The sequence below is a fragment of the Eubalaena glacialis genome, chromosome 12 (assembly GCF_028564815.1).
Source record: "Eubalaena glacialis isolate mEubGla1 chromosome 12, mEubGla1.1.hap2.+ XY, whole genome shotgun sequence".
NCBI lineage: Eukaryota > Metazoa > Chordata > Mammalia > Artiodactyla > Balaenidae > Eubalaena > Eubalaena glacialis.
In genome coordinates this window covers 93,430,792-93,442,970 of record NC_083727.1, presented here as the reverse complement: position 1 = coordinate 93,442,970, position 12,179 = coordinate 93,430,792, and the positions used below count along the sequence as shown (strand labels likewise).

Below are 12,179 nucleotides of genomic sequence, written 5' to 3'. Positions count from 1 at the left end.
AGGAAGTGGTCAGATTCTGGATAGATTTTGAAGGTAGAGCCAGTGGGATTTGCTGAGGAGTCGAGCATAGCATATGAGAGAGAAAGGGGTTATGTCTGTGTTTTTAGAGTTTTAATTAGAAAACATTGCTTAATATTTTATATTCTATATTTGATAATATCTAGAATAATAGTCTTTTAAAATCTATGCAACTTTCAAGGCTGTCCTTTTGCTTCCTTTGAACCTGTTTGACTTTGTTTTGTTCTTGGTATTCCATCATAAACTGAGAACTAATAAGAAACCTAATAACTTCTCAGTCTACCGGTTGGTTACCGCACATTTTTTCATTAGGTTTCCCTTATGGCGGAAAGCACGTGTGTAGTTGCAATGTGGTGTGCAGGGTCAAGGAAGAAAGCGAAATTAAGATGTTAGCGTGTTAGCTTAATCTATGGGTAGTCCTAAATGAGACTTATCAACCATATGAAAATAATATACAGAGCCTTCTTATTTTGGTAATGTGCTTTTATAAAAATGTTTAAAATGAATAATTATTGGGGAGGTACAAACTATTAGATAAGGTCTTGGACCGTATGTCCTGACTTTGCTATTTCTTTTACCACCATCATTCTTCAAGGCACAGTTATCTTCATTCACTTTCTCTTCAGCTAATCAGTTGCTAAGGGATGCAGAGTCTGTTGCCATAGTGACCCTCACATCTCACCTAAATGACATGTCAGATGAATTGCTGAGCCTTTTAACTAGTGCTCCACTCTGATCCACACTACACAGTGCTGGTAGCCTAATTGTTCTGAAACAGTGGTTATCGAAGTTTCGTGTGCATCAGAATCTCTTGGAAGGCTTGCGAAATACATCGCAAAATTTTTGATTCAGTGGATCTGAGGAGGGACCCTAGAATTTTCTGACGGTTTTGGTCTGGAAACCACACTGTGGAAACCGCTGTCCTAAAGTCCTCTGACAGTGTCATTCCTCCACCAGGAACCTTAAGTGCTGCCCTGTACCATCTGATAAATTCAGCCGAGGACTGAAGGATTCCACTCTCTAACCCGTCCTGCATGTTTCCAGCCTTTTTTCATACACTTCCTGAACGTGGCCATCTTTTCCGTCTTTGCTTTTCAACTGTTTGTTCTTGGAATGCCACAGCCAATTTCTACCCATCTCCTCCCATCTTTGTCAGTCAGAATCCTGGCCATCTTACAAGGTTTCTTTCAAACCTGTCCTTCTTTTTTGAATCTCCAAACACGTGTGCCGTTTCTCTTTTTTTCATTTGAATCCCCATAGCATTTATACTTCTGATGACATGACCTCACTCTGTCTTAATCTATCGTCATTTATGTGTCTTATCTCTGTCCTACCCTTTTATAGGAACGTGTAAGCTCCTTGAGGATAAGAAAACATATAGATATATATGAGTATATTTTTCTGCCTTGTTCAACCAGCATTTGTAGAATTGAACCACTTTTAAAATTTGTTCCTTTTTTTCTTTCTCTTGTTAAAAAAGTCCTTAAAGTAACATAAGATTGATATCTACCTAGTGTCTTGTCGTTTCTTGCTCACTTTATCTGTTGGAGGAAACCCATTGTATTTACTTCCTTCTAAATACCTACTGACCCCTTTTCTTTGGATTAATTGCTTTCTAATTGTGCTGTTCAGCTCTAATGTTATAATTTCTGTTCGTTGGACTTCTGATGCATTAGAAACCATATCTTCTTCCTTGATTTCCTTCCCAAAGCTCTTAGTTTACGTAGAGTTAAAGAAAAGAAATGCTTTGTGCAAAATGTGTATCTGAAAAGTATTATATCCTCACAATTGATAGAATTGATGGGCTTGTGCTTAGAATTCTACGGAGGACTTCATTTCTTTTAGAACTTTAAAGGCATTGCACCATCTGTGTTTCGTTTTTGACCGGTGAGAAATCCAGCGCCAGTCTATTTCTTCTTTTGAAGTTAACTTGATAGTTTCTGTTTTCTCCATTTTCCCCTTGGGGAGCTCTTGTTCATTAGTTGCTGGATATCTTCAATTCATCATCTGTCTCCTCTCGTATTTTCAGCCTACCATTTTGCTCTAGATTCTTGGATATGTATTCAGGTTTATCTTCAAACTATACCCTGAATTGTTTATTTCATGTAACAAATTTGTACTTTCCTTGAGGTACTTTATGTGTCTCATTTTTCTTTTTCAAGTATCTTTGTTTTATGGATGTAATATCTTCGTCAATATGTGAAGTTACTAAACATTTTTCTTAATCGTTTCCTTGTTTCCTTTAAGTCAGTTACAGTTCAGTTCATCTTGGAGCATTTCTGTTTATCTTGTTCTTTCCCCTCCTGCTGATCGTTTTCTGTATATATCTGATGATTCATTCATATTTATGCTAGTTTGTATTCAAGTATCAGGAACCTGGGAAGCCTCATCACTGGGGACTCTATGACTGGGGTTTCTTGATCCTTAAGTTATATTTTAAAGTAAATGAGAAGGAAACCAGCTATTTTACTGGAGACCTTTCGAATGTGGCTTCATCTTCCAGAATACTGCTGAGGTCTCCCATCACCGGGTGGCCTGCCTCCCATTCTCTTCGCTGTTAAAGTTTGCTCCTGGCTTTATTCCTGCTCCATAACTTGCATGAGGTCCTGGGAAACAGGACAGGGAACAAATGACTGTGCTCAGTCTGCCCTCTTGAACCAGAAGGCTTTGTGTTCAACAAGTTAAAATAGTCCTTCATGGTTAAGTACTATAAACTTATAATCTTTCACTTGACAAATAATAACTCTGTGTTGATAGCCTCATTCGATTTAATTCTACCCATCAAATGGGCAGAGCAATATTGAAGTTAGAGTGATGAGATAGAATTATTATTTAAGAATCCTGCTTGATCTCCAGCATCTGTATTTGACTCCAGATAAGTGGAGAGGAAACTAAAGTTTTAGCCAGATGGCAGTTTATTAATTTACCATAGGAAGTATAACCATTAAAGAAACTAGAGGCTCAGGGCTAGTGAATTCTCAATGAAGGAAGGAATCTGGAAAACCAAATTTATAGTCACATAGTTTCTAGGTGGGCTTGGAGTCAGAAGAGGGCCTCACTGACATTGGCTGGTATCATCCAGCTGAGAAAGCCTTATGTATTGTGTCCGTTGTCAAGTGAGGTTGCCGTGCAGACTAGAAAATTAAGTATTGATCAGAGCATATTTTTCTTGGGTTTTGCTTGAGATCCAGAAAGTCTCTTACTGTCAAAGTTCTTTTTCGAGGCCACATTTTGATTGTGTTGATAAAAGTTCAGCTAGGACAGTACACTGAAGTTAACTAGGTGTAAGGTTTCTCAGTTCTTTGGAATCCAGTCTGAAACCAGCCCAGGTGATTTTGTAAAACTTCTCAGCCACTTTTTACAGATCCTTGCTTAAGGATGCTGTCTCCTAAAACATCAGACTTTTTTTTTTTTAGCACATGTAGAATTCTCTCTAATTTAATTCTCAGAAGTTCAGTTTATCTTATCACTATCCATCAGAAGTAGATATTATCTCAGTGACACTTAGAGAGAAACTGATACTTAGAAGTTAAATGATTCCAGAATCTCACAGTAAATATAAGTGGCAGACTCAAGAACCAAATCTCAATCTTCTGTCTCTAATATTTTCTGCTGTACCCCTTAAATTACTATCATTCTATGAAAAAGATAAAGTAATAGAAAGCAGTTGTTTTATATTTTACTATCTTTGACAATTAAGAGTAATAGTAAATCTAATTAATTTAGAGTTTACTAATACAGTTTAAGATTGTGTCTACATGTTATGCTAATGCTTACCTTTGTAATTCTCTTTTATAAGTTGTGTATGGCCAATTATTTTTATATGGTCAAGACAAATGAAACTAGGTGCATTCTTTCTTAAAGGAGCAATACATATTTTAGCATCTTTGAAATACATTAAACTTACTTAAATGTAATCAGAGCTCAACACAGATGATACTGGTTCTTAAAATAGTCACTATAAAAAGTTACTCTTTAGTACAAAACATGTGACAAATGCTATCTTTATTAGCCTGGTACAATTTATATATCCATAAAACATAATAAATCAATTTCCTTTAGAATTTCTATGATTTTTGATGTTCACCAATTCTTTCTTTCCCTTTTACCCAGCTCCTGCAGTGAGATTTAACAAAACATTATTAAACTGTATGCCATTTGTTAAGTTTCAGATGAGCATACAATTTTGGTTTTTATTACATATTTAAATTTTTTCTGTCCTCCCTTATTTGGATATATGTTGCGAGTTGCTCAAATCTTTTTGTGCGTATATATTTCACATGCTGTAAATCCATTTGACAGTAGTTACTCACTGGCATTTTACTCCCCAGAACCTCAGATCCAGCCTTCCTTTCATCCCGACAGCTCGTGTTTTCACTTGGGTTGTTTCCTGGTTTGATGAACCTCTTCCTACTCTCAGTTCCCTCTGCCAGCCTGCAGTGCACTCATGTTATCCCCTTTGTTAAAACCATTTGATAAATAATTCCTAATCACATCACAATAAAGCCTGAGATCCTCAGCCTGTTTACAGTTAAGATTTGTATGTCTGTTGTATTCAGTAGTAGCAAGACCCTAATCAGAAACCAAAGTTAGCATGATCACGGGCAACCATGAGAAAGGCAGTGGGGTTCTCAATAGTCCAATCTTCTCCCAGTTTTTTTGTCACTAGTCAAACAAAGAAATTGCTTTAAAATTCTCTGTGGTACATGAATTTTCCCAAATGCCTTCTCTCTGAATGCACATGTTAACATAAGGACTTGTTTTATAAGTAAAGTACAAATACAGAGTTAATTAATTCTAAGCTGATTTCAAGTGAAGGTGTAACATGGTGATGACATAATGGTGGCTTAAATCGGCACCAAGTATTGTTTTTCAAAATATATTTAAAGTAGAAGGTGCTGTTTATTATAGTTAATGAGCAAAGTTATGTTAGTGGCAGTCAGCATACATTAACAATGACATAACCAGTGGTCTAAAAGGACACAAGAAATAAGTAGTATAAAATCTATCAGGTATATTTATAAAGGCGGCTGTTCCGTGAGAGGCAGGGTTTAATTGCGCTCTCGGTTGGTTACTCATCTAGTTTGATGGTAAGTGAGAACGGATGGGGGAGGGTGGTGGAAGCAGGGCTTTGATTCTGTTCACATGCTCCAGATACTCTCTCTCGGCTCTTTTAATCTTGATCTTTACTGTATGGCCACTCTGTCTGAAGAAAAAAGTTTGTCTGAACCCCTGTTTTTAGTTTTTCGTTGTAAACATGCACTCTTTGGTGTAATTGGAAGTTTATGTGTCCCTGTGAGGAATAACAGCCGGAAATCTCCTGAACAATTCCGGTTTTAGAATGCACTCCCTACATTGAGGAATTCACATTTACTTTGAAGGCCAAACCAAGTTCGAAATACTTACTGTAGTTTTTTAGATAGCAGTAGAAACACCTCTCTAGATCTCCTAGATATCTGTGATTCAGGTGGGCAGCTGGGAGGTGGCAGATGGTGTACTCAGTGTGGAGTTATCGCTCGAACATAAAATATATGCATGGGGATTATTAACTAAAATTCCTCTGTGGACATATGCCACTTCATACACATATAAATATAATGATATATACATATAAAGATAACTATAAAAGCTGTTACATACTTTTTCAACAACAAAGCAGACACTAACAATGTACATTTTGTTCTTATTTTAGAAGGCTTGCATCAAATCGCCAGCCTTTGAAAGTGGTAAACATGTAAAATAATGTGATAGGAAAAATATTTAAGATATGTTTTTTTGTGGTGGGGAAAATAATCAGCAGGTATAGCCAATTTAAAATGTCACTGAGTGGATTATTAGACCCCCTGGGAAAAGTGATTTGATTCTACCTGCTTTTGCCAGCTCAGCCTCTGTCTTGTAATCCCTGTTCTGGCCTTGAAATTTCTAGTTCACTCAAGTTCTGACCCCGCAAATACCTTTAGGTATGGAAATGAGTAATAGAACTTTTTATTTTTTAAGTTTAGAGCATTAGCAATGTTGAGAAGGTTGAATAACTTTTTAAAAACATGTTTGTGGGCTTCCCTGGTGGCGCAGTGGTTAAGAATCCGCCTGCCAATGCAGGGGACGCGGGTTCGAGCCCTGGTCTGGGAAGATCCCACACGCCGCGGAGCAGCTAAGCCCGTGCGCCACAACTACTGAGCCTGCACACGCCACAACTACCGAAGCCTGCGCACCTAAAGCCCGTGCTCCGCAACAAGAGAAGCCACCGCAATGAGAAGCCTGCGCATCGCAATGAAGAGCAGCCCCTGCTCACCACAACTAGAGAAAGCCTGTGCGCAGCAACGAAGACCCAACGCAGCCAAAAATAAATAAATAAATGAATAAATAAATAAATTTATTAAAAAAAAACAGGTTTGTACTTGTACAGTAGAACTCATGTAATGCTTAAGCCATGAAAGATACTGTTGATGTTTTTAAAATAACTGTGAACAGGCATTTTTTACAGCCCGTTCCGTTCTTCATTTCAGATTGGTTATTTTTACTTAAAGATATATTACTGTGCAGCAGGTATCCTTTTACTGAATTATACACATTTAAATTTCACCAAATTCATTTGTATCTGTTTTGACTGTAGAGACAGAAGAATAATGAACACGTACAGAGTAGTCGTGATACTAACACCTAAGCAAGTATTTTCCTCACTACTAGCGTGCACATAATCTTCTAAAATCTTAAGATGAGTTTTTATTGGCACCATTTGAGCAGCTCTTGAAAATTGTATTCTTTATCATGGTCTTGGTACATCTTGAAGAAGAAAATGGACATTAACTGCCCCTTTGCAACCCTCGCTTGGTCTTCAGGATGACCCTATCAGGAAGTGTGGTGACAAGCAGAGTCTCGTGGTTCACACTTGCCCGTTCACATGGCAGAGAAGTGACCAAATGATAGCCGACGCCAAGTCCGTCAAGACCAGGGCCTGGGCTTGCTTTGCCGTGCTGGACATTTAAGTTGTACTTTCATTTTCAAGGCATATTCAGAGCATCTTGTTTTGACATCCTTGGCATCTTCTCAGATTTTAGTCAAAAGAAATTAGAAAATGTATTATTTAGCAATATGATTTTAAAGTAAAATACCCTCTTTTTAAAAAGTTTAGTTTTTCAGCAGTCATACTGAATATGAATGCCAGGTATTCTGATGGGTACTGTGGAATATTCAGGCCAATCCAGTGGAAAAAGTGGCAAATTGAGTACGTGATATTACCTGATTTTTCACGTACCTGAGTACGTGATTTTTCCAGTGGAAAAAGTGGCAAATTGAGTACATGTGAAGCACCTTCTGTGATGGAGGGGAGAATTCGCTGTGGGGCAGAGTGGCTGACCAGGGGCTTTCCTGCAGGGAGGCGTCTCTGCTGCCTGAGCTCTGGCGCCTGGTGTGAGGCCGTGATCTGGGGGGGGCCGTGATCTGGGGGGGTATGATCTGGGGGGGCATGATCTGGGGGGCCAGGGACTGTAGGACAAGAGAGAAACATTCGTCCCTCCCCTGCTGCTCGATATATTTTTGGTTTTTCCTAGGAAGCTTGGAATATTCCTCTTAGACTTTTGTGTTGAGAAAGAGAACGAGGAGTATGAAGGGGGCCCGTGGGGATCAGAGGATCCACATTAAATTGCTGTCCTGCTTGTGAGAGGAAGGTGCTTCTCTGTGAAATGGCATGTTTTCCTGCCAGAAGCAGAGGCTGTCTGTCCAGCTGGGCATTGAGCCATCCGGAAGGACATGCTGAACTGTAGGGGAAGGGAGGGGAGGGTTGGGATAAAACAGAACCTAATGCTGCTTTTCAGAAATCCATGGGACAAGTGGTTTTCATAAACAAGCATTTCCTTAGACTTCCTTTACTAGATACATGTATAAAGTATCAAGTAACTGGTCTGCCAATTTCTCTTTAAAAGTTACTTTTTTTTTTTTTTTTGAAGGAGAGAAGTAAGTGATTTCTTTTTAAATTCAAGCTATAATGCTGTCTAAAATTCAGACAGTAAGCAATTCAGTAAATAATGATTTTTCTGTATTTCTTTATAAGCAGTGGCCATTTTTTCAATAGCATTCTTAAAAAGAAAAAAAAGCTCAAAAAAATCTCTCAGTTGGATTCTTAGAAAAGAATGCTAACCACATCTGATTACTTTCTTCATTTCTTTTCTTCATCAGGAAAACTTTGTCTGTTTTGTTTTAGGATGTGTCTGGCATTCCAGGTTAAAATGCTTTTTCTATTTCAATTACACTGAACTAGCCAATATAATTTTTTATACCTAAGAGCTGAGGTTACATTGGTGGCATTCACTTTTAAAAATATGTCATATTAGTTGATAATTTAAACTATATTAAGGTGATTGAAAGAGTGGGCTTTGGAGATAGGCCTAGATTTCAATCCTGTCTCTAACATTGATAGTTAGTCTTGGTTAATAACCTTTTAGGTCAAGTATTAATAGTCTATTTCAAGAGAGAAACTACCTCACCCTAGTCCTTTATTTGCTTTTATAGATCAGTGTACTGTCACCCGGACCTACCTGTTCCTTCACAAGTTCTGGTTCTTTAGTGCCGCCTACTACTTTGGTAACTGGGCCTTTCTTGGGGTAAGTACAGGTGTCCCAGGGATGCTGTGACCATTAGTGGCCTGTTTGTGTCACAGCAATGCTATTGGGTTTTAAATTCGGTGCTTTCTGGATGACTTCAGGTTTGAGAAATAACATACAGCTTGTTTACATTTGCAGGTGTTTGTGATTGGGTTGATTGTCTCCTGCTGTAAAGGGAAGAAGTCGGTCATTGAAGGGGTAGATGAGGATGACTCAGACCTGAGTGATGAGGAGCCCTCTGTCTACTCTGTCTGACGGCCTCTGTTGTACAGGTTTACTAAGCTGACTCTGCATCTCTTGTGCATTTGTAAAGTGTCAAACTAACATTAGGATGAACTGACTAGCTTTCATCAAAAATGGGAGCATGGCTATTAAAAAAAAAAAACTATATTTTTTATGTTTTCTGAAGTAACATTATTGTATCATAGATTAACATTTTAAATTGCTATAATAATACTATGTAAATATAAAAGTACCGGCCTTGTGAGGGAATGTTTGTGGAAATTTTTTTTCCTCTAGTGTATAATAGTGTTGAATTGATTAAAAATCTTCCAGAATTAATATTCCCTTTGGTCACTTTTTAAAAACATAATAAATCACTTGTATCTGTGCCTTTGGGTCTCTAGAGTACTGTGGAATTTTCAAGTGTCTATATCTGATTGTTGAAAAATAATATTCACAGTATAGCTGATAAATAAATGTTATTCCGCTATGCATCTTGTTTTCTATTTTCTACATTAAATCACTAGCGCCATTGAAATAGATTTCATGAACAGATTTCAGGCTGCTTGGTGTGCCAAGATGTATTATATTGTTCAGACATTAGTCCATTAGATATCTTATCACCTCTACAGTATTTAAGGCATATACATTGTTGTAAATAACCTCGAAAGTTGTATTCCAACATAAATGGGAATATTGTCAAGAATAAGTAATCCTGAAAAAAATCAGTGTATGATCAGTTTAAGATATATGACATCATATTTTAGCTTTAAAGATATTTTCTCATTCTAAAGATTTAGAATTTGCAAAAGATATAGGGAAATCTATAGACCATCGATAGGGTATTTTGAAGGCATTCTGGATACTGAGATCCTAGTTTACTAACACAAGCAAATTAGAACTCATGAAAAGCACATATTATGATCCTTGAAGTAGAATACCATTAAGTTTCTGAAAAAGACTTAGGACTTAACAACCATCTCCCATTCAGTTCGTCTCTCTCTTAATTTTTGTGTCACTTTGCTCTCATTCTTTGTCTCTCTGGATAGACCTCCACACCCTTCATGTTTGGCATCTTTGATGTTATTCACCAAGATTCCATTCCCTTCTCTTCTTATTTCACATTTTCTTTTTGGACAATATACCCTCAGTTTCCAAAATTTTACTTACCTGTTAACTAGAAATTACTACTTCAATTGCAGCATGTTGATAATTGAACTCCTCGTTTTTCTGGTCATACCAAGCCTCCTTCTTTATTCATTTTTTTGACAGATGGCACCAGCACATACCCGGTTGCCAAAACCAAAACCAAAACTCAAGCAGACCTCCTTATCTCCTGTGTGTACCTGGCCCATCACTAATCAGGCCATGTTGATCTCTGCTTAACTGTCCTTCCATTTTTCCTCTTCTTCATTCTTACTATGTTATGGACTGAGTTGTGTTCCCCCCAGCCGCCACAGAAAAATTTCCATATTGAGGTCCTAACCCCTAGTAACTGAGACTCTGATTATATCTGGAGATTGGGTCTTTAAAGAGGTAATTAGGTGGCGCCCTAATCCAGTATGACGGGTGCCCTTATAAGAAGAGGAGGAGACATCGAGGATGTGTGTGCATAGAGAAAAGGCGAACCCGACCCTGCCAGCACCTTGATCGTGGACTTGCAGCCTCCAGAACTGTGAGAAAACAGGCTTTAGTTGTTAATGCCCCCCCCCAGCCTGTGGTATTTTGTTATAGCAGCCCAAGCCTTCTAACACACACTGCTTCTTAATTTCCTCACTGGGCTTTCTGCCGAGTCCCAGCTCCTTTCAATCTTTCCTCGCCAGTGAAAACACAAATCAGATGATGACATTTCTTTGCTGTGAAAAGCTTTCCATTATTTCAGAATGAAATTCATAGCTTTCATGTGACATCTAAGACCGTTCTGGTGTGTGTCCTACCTACCTATCCAGTTTTCACTGCCATCCCCACAGATGTCTCAACATTATCCAAACGGCTCTGATTTCTCACCTCCCCACTCTGCTGAACTGTCCCTTCTGCCTATGACACACTTCCCCTCCTCTTGTCTCCTAAGAGAATCCTTACTCTTCAGATCTCAGCCATGACGTTATCTGGTCAGTTACCCCCCGTAGTCTCCTAGGCACAGTTAGATGCGTCTTTTCCCTGCTCACGGGGCTCCCTGTACAGTGTGTTGTGACTGTTACCTTCAGGGCTGCTTCCTCTGGGCTGCAAGCCCTTGAACACATATCTGGTTGTTCAACTTCGACCCTGGTGCCAGAGCAGCTCCCTGCACTTGGAAAGCACTCAGTTGGCGGCGAATTTGCTAATTCAAAGCTTTATGGGAGAAGAATCAAGATGCCGGAATAGAAGGACGTGGAGCTCACCTCCTCCCACAAATACATCAAAAATACTCATACATGTGGACAGTTCTCACAGAATACCTACTGAACGGTGGCAGAATATCTGAGACACCCAAAATTGCAAGAAAGATCTCCACATAACTGGGTAGGACGAAAGAAAAAAGAAATTGGGATGGGACCTGCGCCCCTAGGTGGGAGCTGTGAAAGAGCAAAAGTTCCCACATCCTGGGAAGCCCCTTCACTGGCAGAGAGATCAGCCAGGACAGAAAGGGAGCTTCAGAGGCTTGGAGGAGAGCGCAACAGCAAGTTGGCAGCAGGCAGAACAGAAAGAGAGCTGCATAGATGGTCCACGCCATTGCCCTGCACACGCCAGCCTGAGACGTGTTTGCTGTTGCGTGTGGGTCCGGGTGCTAGACTCGGACTTTAGAGGACAGACCCAGGGAGAGGGCTGGTGTTGGCTGTGCGGAGACAGCTTGAAGGGGCTGGAGTGTGGTATGGCTGCAACCAGGGGTGTACATGGAAGAAGCCTGGGCCTGCCATAGAAGTGAAGCGCCATCATTGAGTGGTGCATGAAGGGAGAGGCCGGGCCTCCATAGCAGCCTCACTCTGTGTGTGCTCACAGTGGTCCTGGTGCTGCCATTGAAACCCCACTGTTAACATGCATGAAGGAAGGGAGGGGCGGGGCCTCCATAGCAGCCCCTTTCTTGGTGCACTCTCAACTGGCTCGGTGCCACCTCTACAAGCTCTGGGAGCTCGTAAGTGCCAGCAGATTGCCCACACGCAGAGGCGGGGTTGAAATGAGAGCTGATCCCCAGGGGCCGCGTGACTTAGGAAGCAGCGATGAAATCTGAGCCCTCCCCTCACAGCCGTGTGGTCTGCAGATTTACGCCACCACCACCAGCTTTGTAAGCTCAGCGCCTACAGGACTTCCAGGTGGACGATGGGTACTCCCGCAGCTGGGTCAGGTCTGGTCTTAGCAGCT

General features: G+C 39.9%; 1 protein-coding gene across 2 annotated transcripts in view; it reads left to right on the top strand.

The window, feature by feature from the left end:
* LMBRD1 (LMBR1 domain containing 1) overlaps positions 1-9,330 on the top strand; it is a 120,671-nt gene extending 111,341 nt beyond the window's left edge. For both annotated transcript variants that reach the window (XM_061206908.1, XM_061206909.1), the window contains 2 exons: positions 8,527-8,618; positions 8,757-9,330. In XM_061206908.1, the coding sequence (XP_061062891.1) occupies positions 8,527-8,618; positions 8,757-8,873 (209 nt within the window). In that variant the 3' untranslated portion in view covers positions 8,874-9,330. The remainder of the gene's footprint in view (positions 1-8,526; positions 8,619-8,756) is intronic.
* Positions 9,331-12,179: the final 2,849 nt, after the last annotated feature.